This window comes from Sapajus apella, unplaced genomic scaffold (genome assembly GCF_009761245.1).
Source record: "Sapajus apella isolate SASKATOON/1434 unplaced genomic scaffold, GSC_monkey_1.0 scaffold59, whole genome shotgun sequence".
NCBI classification, from domain to species: domain Eukaryota; kingdom Metazoa; phylum Chordata; class Mammalia; order Primates; family Cebidae; genus Sapajus; species Sapajus apella.
The window spans coordinates 5,541,975-5,551,942 of record NW_022436999.1 but is presented as its reverse complement, the minus strand read 5'-3'; the positions used below and the strand labels follow the sequence as shown (position 1 = coordinate 5,551,942).

Here is a 9,968-nt window from a genome sequence, read left to right as displayed (position 1 = left end):
CTTTTTCCTTCTGCAAATTGCAACTCAAATAAGGTTTGATCTGCCAGACTGAAAAAAGGACTTCTGTTCCAAATACCCACGCGTTACATTTCCCACAGGTGGCCAGACAAATGCTGGAACCTTTGGAGGAGAGGGTCTGGTCTTGTCCCGCATCCCACGAGGGTCCCCCGCTCTTTGGGACTGAGCAGATCTCCGGGGCGCCCTGGTCGCCCCTTGCGGCAGTTGGTGCGGCCTCTTCAGAGGGCCCGGACCGCCGCCTGGGGCACCCCGCGGCCCTCGCCGCAGCCCCAGGGACGAGCCCAGCGGTGCGGAGAGGTGGGAGGCTGGAGCTTGCTGAGGTCATTTCCTGTGCCTCTCCGCGAGCTGCCTGGAGAGCCGAGCCCAGCGCTCTGCCTTTAAGGAGCGGGCGGGGAGCCGAGGGGAGGAGGGCGCCCGGCGGAGCGTTGAATGGGGCGCCGCAAGGCACGGCCGGGCTTTGTGCAGCGAGCCCGCGGGCACCCCTCCCGCTCCAGCCTCGCCCCGCCCCGCCGCCCACGACCCCTGCTGCCCGGGAGCCAAGAGCCAGCGGCCGCCCGAGACTCGGGAGAGAGCGACGCAAGGTCGGCGGCTGCGGCCGGAGGGCGCCCGTGTGCCCGGTGCGCGGCGGGGACTGCAGCGAGCTCGCTGGAGGTGAGTGACCCGCATGCCCACCGCGAGCATGGGCTGGGGCTGTGCTGCGGGGGAGGGCGTCAGACTGCATGCGGGGCCCCTCCGGCCGGGAGGACAGTCCGGAGCAGGTGCTTCCCTACCTGGAAGCGAGCTCCTGGCGGTGGGAGCGCTGGAGCGCGGGTCCGGCTTGGCGAGCCGGGTGACCCTGGGGACCCGCGCCGCAAGGCCAGGAGGAGCCTCCCCCAGGAGGACCCGGAGTTGGGGACTAGCCCGATCCAGTCGCTCCTGGAAAGGGCCCTCGGAGCGGACGTGCCGGCTGCCACCTTGCTATCGGTGCTCGCACCCTTTCACCCCTCCCCGCCTCACCTTACGTTGTTTCTAATGTGGTTTCTGGGTGTTCTTAGGGACCCTATGGCTCAGGCTCGACTGCTAGGAGCAGGTCAGCCAAGCAGAAAAGAGAACAGGTTGGGCGCCGACTGACAGAGTCTTAGCGAGGACTCGGTCTCCAGGAACCAGGGGCCTTAGTGGGGGTGGCAGAAGCGGTGAAGACCCTCAGGAAGGAAACTCCTCTCCCTGTGGGATTTCTGCCTGTCAGGATATCTCCTCCATAGCTTTTACTGTGAATCCACCTCGTAAAACTCTTCCGGGACAAAGCCTTGGTTCAGTTAAAACGCTTGAAAGACCGTTTTTAAAATTCAGTGGAAGAGTTATCAGTTACTCCATCAAACTTTTTGGACTGTTTTCTATGGACAGACACTGTGTATTGGACTGGTGCCATCTCTTAACATTTGATGGAACATAGGTATTAGTGTTTCTGCATATTATTAGCCCCATTTTCCAAAGGAGGAAACGGGGACTCTGAAAAGTTGTGATTTAGGCCAGTTGTGGTGGCTCATGCCTGTAATCCCAGCACTTTGGGAAGCCAAGGCAGGAGGAAAACTTGATGCCAGGAGTTCGAGACCAGCATGGGCAACATAGGGAGACCCTTGTGTTTACAAATAAATAAAAATTTAAAAATTAGCTGGGTGTGGTGGTGTGGGCCTTTAGTCCCAGCTACTTGGGAAGCTGATGCAGAAGGATTGCTTGAGCCTAGGAATTCGAGGCTTCAATGAGCTATGATTGCCACGGCATTCTTAGCCTGAGCAACAGAGTGAGATCCTGTCTCTTAAAAAAAAAAAAAAGTTGTGACTTGCCCACGATCACATAGCTAAAAATTACAAGAGACATAACTGAAACCCAAGCTTCCTAAATTCCTAATGTAGGGTTTGGTCCACTTCTGCCATCCTCCCACAGACTGCCAAGGGGGCCTGCTCAGAGTTGGGCAATGGTGGGGTGCACCCTTTGAGTTTGAGTCCCCAAACTCATTGAAACAACTGAGCTGAAAACATGTGGAGCCTCTTCTGCCCTCTTCAGAAGTCACCAGCTATAGGGGAGAACATGTTCCTCCCATTCCTGCCAGAAAAAAAATAAATCCAGAGAAATGTCTGGCAATTTAAAGTGTATATCACTTACCCCTAAATTCCGTTTCCTGCGACTTTATTCCTCAGATATACCCTGATGTATATGAAATGGTGTACATCATTGAATATTCATTGCAGCATTGTTTACTTTAGCAAAAGGTTGGAAACAACCCAGATGTCCATCAATAAGGGCTCCTTCAATAAGATCACGTAATAGCCACACAATAGAATACATTAAAGCCGTTACAAAGCATGGAGGGAAAATGTGGCAGATATGTATACTGATGTAGGAATATCTCTAAGTTATATTGTTGAGTACAGTGTGTATGGTGTGCAACCATTTGTGTGTGAGTATGCCAGATATGTATGAATGCTGTATATGCCCTGAATATCTCTGAGAACACACAGAAACCTGTAACAGTGGTTGCCTCTGGGGAGAAATAGGGCTGAAGCACAGGCATGGGAAGAAGCCTTACTTTGCACTATATACCCTTTTGTTCAATGTTCAAAAATAAATTAATAAAATAGCTTTAAAAAATCATATGACCTTCCCTTCAGATCGCCAGAGTTAGATCTGGTAGTGAGATAGTGAGCACATCTTTTTTTTTTTTTTTTTTTTTTTAAGCCAGAGTCTCTCTCTGTCACCCAGGCTGGAATGCAGTGGCATGATCTCGGCTCACTGCAACCTCCACCTTCTGGGTTCAAGAAATTCTCCTGTCTCAGCCTCCTGAGTAGCTGGGATTACAGGCACCACCACCCCCCCACAACCACACCTGGCTAATTTTTGTATTTTTAGTTTCTCCATATTGGCCAGGCTGGTCTCGAACTCCTGACCTCAGGTGATCTGCCTTGGTCTCCCAAAGTGCTGGTATTACAGGCACGAGCCACGACACTCAGCCTAGTGAGCACATCTTTGGGCCACATCTCCTCTTAGGTTCTGGATGCTATTGGTTTGCCTTTTGTTTGCCGATATCAACAATAACAGTCATTTATTGAGTGCTTAGTGTGCACCAGGCTTTTGTGATATCTCCTTTAATTCTCAAAAGCCCTGCCTGATGTGATACATGAAGTGGCCATTTTGAAGGTTGAAAAATGGTTAAATGTTGACAGTTCCATGTGGTTCAACCAAATGTTATTGTCCTCATTTTCAAATATTACTGCCCTCAATTTCAAAATGGAACTGAGTCTCAAAGAAGTTAAGCAAATGGCTTAAGGCCACAGGATTATTTAGTGCTGAGCTCATATTTTAACCCAGGGCTGTCAGTGCCAGAGCATGGGATCTTAGGTACTAAGCTGTTTCTCTTTGATGTTTTTGTTTTCAAGGAATGTTGTACCTGGTTGTCCTGACCCCTTCTTTTGGTATTTAGGTCACTGCGGCCTAGGACATGCTCACCTTGTCTTTGTCTCCCCTGACATTGTGTGGAATGTGATGCAGGCACCCAGTATTGGTCAAATGCATGTTGTTAGCTTGATCAGATGACAATGCTGAGATCAGAAGTTGTCCCTGTTTCTGCTCATACCCTTCTCTCAGCCTCATCCCCAGAAAGGGGACACAAAGCTGTTTCTTTCCCACAATGGACAGGTAGTCAGCCTCGTCTGGCAGAGCACTTTTAGGAGATGGTGGTGGCCCCTCACTAACAAGTGGAAGTCATACAGGTACTCACACTCAGGGAATGAACCATACTGAGGTGACATGAGAGAGCCCAGTGGAAATTGTACATATAACAGAAGGCTGGTTGCCTTCCAATTCTTCCTGTGTCCTCCACAAGTTAGAGGCAATGAGCTATTTTGAGGCCTGTGGTGACCTCTGACCTCTTTCTTTTAGACTCCTGTATTGATTAGCTACCTTTGCAGGGAGTTACCAGGATATTCAGGCTGTAGACTTGAGCCTCAAAAGCCACAAGATCTTTATTCATCTTTGTGTCCCCAGTCTTGCACACAGGAATCACTTAAAAGTTGTTTGAATTAAACTTAGTCTCAGGGCCGGGAGCAGTGGCTCATGCCTGTAATCACAGCACTTTGGGAGGCCGAGGCAGGTGGATCACCTAAGGCCCGGAGTTCAACCAGCCTGGTCAACATGGTGAAACCACATCTCTACTAAAAATATAAAAATTAGCTGGTGTGGTGGTGCAGGCCTATACTCCCAGCTACTCAGGAGGATGAGGCAGGAGAATCGTTTGAACTTAGGAGGCGGAGGTTGCAGTGAGCTGAGATTGCACCACTGCACTCCAGCCTGGGTGACAAAGCGAGACTTCATCTCAAAACAAAATGGACGTAATCTTAGGCCAGGCACAGTGGCTCAACACACTTCAGAAGGCTGAGGCAGGTGGATCACTTGAGCCCAGGAGTTCGAGACCAGCCTGGGCACCATGGTGAAATCCTGTCTTTACAAAAATTACCCAAGCATGGTGGTGCACATCTGTAGTCCCAGCTGCTTGGGAGGCTGCGGTGGGAGGGTCACCTGAGCTTGGGAAAGTTGAGGCTTCAGTGAACCATAATTGTGCCACTGCACTCCAGCCTGAGCAACAGAGCAAGACCCTGTCTCAAAAAAAGAAAAAAAAAAAAGTAATCCTAGCATTTTGTCAGTTTCTGGTCAAATCCTCAAACTTGCCAGAGAGATCCCAGGTCAAATTTGTGTTTTCTCTGATATAGGCTCTGAGTCTGGAGTCACCTAATGACTCCCTGTGCTACCTTCCCACCCATCCTGCTCCCAGCCCCTGCCTCTGAGGCATATCCCCACTGACTGCTGTGGCATTTCAGTCCCAGGTGTTGGAGGATTCAGGGGATGCCAAAGCAGGTATCAAGACCATGGCAATCTTTCCACTCACCTGCCAAGCAGTTTAGTAGGCTGGGTGCCAACAGAATCAAGAAAACCGAGTTTTACAACACTGGCCAAGAGCTGATCATAATTTTAGCTGGGTATTGGGAACATAAGGACTTATTGTACTATTCTCCCTATTTCTAATGTGTGATAGAGCATTCTAGAATAAAAGTAGAAAAAAAAATTGAGCTGAGTTTTGTTCCCAGCTCACTTCCCCTCTCTCATTTCCCCATTTATTTTTGCCATTCATGTTGTATTTGTTAGTATGAATATCTGGTAGATATTCAGGCTAGAATAGTCATACTAGCCTGTTAGTATGAATATCTGCTACCACTATTGAAGCATCATCATGGGGAGGGGACAGTTGTAGATGTTGGGAGATCAGGATTCTTGGCCCAGCTCTGCTACTGCTTAGCTCTTTGCAAGTGTCTAAGCAAGTCATAGATGTGATGAGTTTTCACATCTGTTCATTGTGAGTAATTGTACTTGTCCTCCATCTCAGGGATAAAGAGAGAAATAACACACGCATCACAATGCTTTGACAGGTTACAAGCTACTGCAAATGTAAGGTATTCATTTCTGCTCATCCTTCTGCACTTTTATGGGAGGTACAAGTGCAAGGTGACTTAGCAAGTGAGGCTCAGCTTACTGGTATCTTCCTTTAACCTCCCTTATGTTATAGCTGTTGCTCTGACCACCTGCTTCTGTCGGAAGGGCCTCTGGGCTTTGGGCTTGGCAGCAGCCACCTTGCTCCTGATCTGTTTCAAAACCTCTCTGCTCTCCTCACATGCCGAGGCAAGCCTTGCACGAGTCCCAACCTCCTCAGCAACTTGCCAGGGAGACGATGGTTAATTCTCTCCATCCCCAAGGCAGGGAGAGGATTAACCAGACCACTTGATCAGTTCAGAACCACGATGTCACGGAGTTGCTTGATCGGGGAAAGCATTCCCTAAACTAAGTAGAATCTCAGATATCAGGGCTAGGCAGACACCAGTGACATCTTTTCAAAGTACTTAGAGATTTTGATAATTTGGGTTTTCATTCTCCCAATAGAATGTGAGCAGCAGCTTTGACCATCAGTAAGAGAGAATCAATATTAATCAAACTCTTTCAACTACACAAAAGGATTACATTTCCCCTGCCCCTTGCTTTTATGCTTTTGCTATTATTTCTTAGCCCTGAGCTGAGTTGCAAGACTCCCAGGTTCTAGTCTCAGATCTGCCACTTTCCGTATTTATACAAGGAAAAGCAAAATCTCATTAAAGGGCAAGGGAAGATCAAACATGAAGCCTCCTGGCCTTCTCTGAGAGCCTTACAAGGTTCTGTTTTGTCTTTTCAGCTGTGATCTTAGCTCAGAGAAGGTCATGTTTGGTTTTTTTCTTTTGTCTTCCTGCCCGTTCCAGTTGGTCCCAGTCTTTTGAGGTTGGGATTGCTGGGAGGTCTCAATGTAGGGATTGTTTGGATGACAGGCTGGGAGGGCAGCGCTGAAGTCATGTGTTCTGAGGAGCCAAGAACCGAGCTCACTCGGTCCATCAGTGGCTTAATTGTTGGGCTTTTCTCTGCAGGTCTTATTTTTTAGATGAAAAGTCAGGACACATGGTAAGTGTCAGTGCTTAGAGAAGTTATGGTCTCAGAATATTTGAGCCCAAGATGTCTTGGAAAATCTGGGATATAGGTTCATCCTTGTGCTGAGGCTTCTGAAAGATCCTAGAAACGATTTCTGCCATTATCAAGTCTACCTCATTCTTTGTGAAATTGGAATTATTTTTATTTTGGGGGTGGGTAAAGAGCATACAGTGCCAACAAACTAGGAATTTGCAACCAGAATCCCAGCTCCACCACTAACTAGCTGTACAATTATCTGTAAATTATTTGGCTTCTCTGTTCCTCAGTGTCCTCATGTGTGTGGACAACAGTACCTACCTGTGGTTTCACAGGTTCTTGTAAGGATTAAAGAGACCACACGTGCCTGACACACAATAAAGACTCAATAAACAATAGCTACTTGTAGTGTATGATGGGAGAAAGATATGAATAAAAGTCACATGCGAGGGGAGAAGCACTATTGGTGATTAGCCCATCAAAGAGAGGCTAACTTTGCACTGTGGTAATATCTGGCAATAGTACAGGAGGTGGCTGGGTTTTCTGAGGCCATGTGGCTCCTGGGGAAGGAAAAGGGGATTTTAAAAAGCAACAGATTTTTATTATGGAAAATTCCAGGCATATATTCAAGTAGAGAGATCATATAAATAACTCCCATATACCCATCACCCAGCTTCAAAAATTATCAGCATTTTAAGAATCCTATTTCATATATCTCCTCCCCTACCTACCTCTTACCATAAAGTATTTTAAAACAAATCCCAGATATTATATCATTTCACCTATATATCAAACATTTCTAACAGATAACATTTTAAAATATCAGCTGAGTGTGGTGGCTCACACCTGTAATTCCCAGCACTTTCAGAGGCTGAGGCAGGTGGATCACTTGAGGCCAGGAGTTCAAGACCAGCCTGGCCAACATAGTGAATCTCCATCTCTACTAAAAATACAAAAAATTAGTCAGGCTTGGTGGTACATGCCTGTAATCCAGCTACTCAGGAGGCTGAGGCATGAGAATCACTTGAATGAAGCCAGGAAGCAGAGGTTGGAGATTGTAGTGAACCAAGATTATGCCATTGCACTCCAGCGTGGGTGACAGAGTGAGACTCTCCCTCAAAAAAAAAAAAAAAAAAAAAAAACCCTAAACAATTAAAAATTATTCCTTAAAATCATTGACTACTAGGGTGACCATGTGTCATGGTTTGGGACAGACCAAATTTATACTTTTTGGCAAGCGTCATTCATCATAACACCTTATGCATACTCATGCTTCCTTCTTCCTTTTCTCATCCTCCATCCAGTTTTTTTTCTCTAAATATGTCCAGGAGGCATCTAGGTGAATTCCCCTAACTGGACATACTATAGATATTTACTTGATTTGTTCTGAATTTGTACAACATTTTTGAGAAAGCCCAAAGACTTGTGGCTTTCTCCAGAGGTTGCAGCAAAATATCTCGCAGTTTTTGGTTTGCGTCTTTGAACCTGAAGGAAATGGTGAGGATCTGTTCCAAAGTGGGATGGATGATTCAATGATAACAACAGAGAAATTCCCATCTAAATAGAAGATTATCAAGGACATTCAAAGCATTATATTTTCTTTCTATTTTATTCTATCTAACATCTTATATAGATAAAGTAGAATAAGAAATAAACTGGGAAGCTGGGTTCTGCCGCTAATTAACTATGTGACCTGGGATGCATCTGTTACCCTCTTTAAGCCTTTCCTAAACACATCCCTCCCACTTTTCCCAGCTCCCATTCCCATTTATCTGCCTATCACTTGGCAACTATAACCACACTGTAATTAAATTTTCCTAAGATTTCCTTGAAAAACCCAAAGACAGGGAAACTCTCTTAGTTCCGTTTGCATCTCCAGGGCCAAGCACAGGGTCAGACACATAAGTAGCTGTTTAATGGATAAATTTGTTGTGTGGATAATCGAAAAACAAATGAGCCCTACTTTTCACTTCTGTCCAAATGAGGCTAGGTTCTCAAGGTGTCTCAGGTTTCGCTGTTTCCTGAAGCTCTCAGCTAACTTACAATGGAGCAGGACACACTGAGCTGAGGAAGGCAGGGATGGGGCTCTGGGGATAGGTGACCAATTCTCTTCCCCAACCCTGTTTTCTCTGTCTTTCGGTCCCCTCCCCTCTTTTCCCCCACAGAACTCTTCCTCACACACTTATTTATCTTTTCCTCTTTCTGCATGCTTGTTCTTAGGGCTCCCTGGAATAATCTAGAAGTTGATTCCATCATGGCAGAACTCAAGGTGGATGTGCGGGCCAGCGTAGACTGGCAGAAACGCTGCCTGGCTCTGGAAACCCAGCTTTTCCGGTTCCGACTACAGGCCAGTAAGATAAGGGAGCTGCTGGCTGACAAGGTGAGTCCCGCAGAGCAGAGCAGAGAGCTGCCTCCCCACAGGCAGGCAGAGGTTTATGGCAGGGAGGGGCAGAGGTTTATGGCAGGGAGGGCTGCATGAGAGGGAGGGTTGGGGAAAGTCAACTTTCAGTAAGATGCCTTTTCCCCCATGCAAAATGAAACCCAAGGTAGTTTAATACCAAACTCTGAGCAGTTGACTAAGCTGTGATCTTGCTTGCGTCCTTGCTCTGCTCACTCATAAGGCACACCAAAGACATGCTGCCGATCTTCTGGGTCCCCCATCACTTCTGGAGTCACCTGTGGCTGCAGTGGAGAGGTTCTATTATTCTCTTAACATTTCTTTCTCAATGTGGGGAAGGGTGGTGTTTCAGGACCTTCCTCTTATCCTTTGTTAAATATATGAGCTACAGAAGGTGACCGTCTGCTTTCCTGGTAACAAGGACACAGGTTGTGGAGCCAGACCTAACTTTGCTCTGCCACTTACAGGCTATGTGACCCTAGGCAAGTCCCTTGACCTCTAAGGCAAAAACACAAATGTCTACTTCTAAGAGTTATTTTGAGAATTATGTTGGATCACATATGTAAAGGTCCTGACATAGAATAGGTCTTAAATTGGAATGATTATTTTCTTTACAGGTTTGGGTGGGCTGGTCTGGGAAACTGACCACCTTTCCCAGTGTTTCTATGGGAGGATACATTCTAAACTGCTAACTTTCAGAGACATTCTGGAGCATAACCCATCTAGAGAGTGAAGACCTGCACTTAATAAAATTAAATGAATAAATCGTTCTATGTATAGTTTCGTTTATAATATCCACCTGCTTAGCAAACCCTTCTTTCAGAAGTACAAAGGGAAAATTCAGCTCACCCTTCTCCAGATAATGTCCAAGCCTCAATTAGTAGAGCCTGAATGGATGGCCTGTGTTACTGATAGCTGGAGTCTAGCAGGACCAATCAGTGGCATCACCGTGGCTGAGGGGAGTGGTCCTGGAATAGCCTGGACTAGAACTCTCGAACGTTGGGTCTGTTGGCATTGTTGTCTCCTAACTCAGACTTTG

General features: G+C 46.8%; 1 protein-coding gene across 1 annotated transcript in view; it reads left to right on the top strand.

Moving 5' to 3' along the window:
• The first annotated feature begins 426 nt into the window (after nucleotides 1–426).
• The window catches only part of PLEKHH1 (pleckstrin homology, MyTH4 and FERM domain containing H1), a 55,943-nt gene continuing 46,401 nt past the window's right edge, over nucleotides 427–9,968 (top strand). The window contains exons 1-2 of the mRNA XM_032245838.1: nucleotides 427–669; nucleotides 8,752–8,911. Of these exons, the coding sequence (XP_032101729.1) occupies nucleotides 8,786–8,911 (126 nt within the window). The 5' untranslated portion in view covers nucleotides 427–669; nucleotides 8,752–8,785. The remainder of the gene's footprint in view (nucleotides 670–8,751; nucleotides 8,912–9,968) is intronic.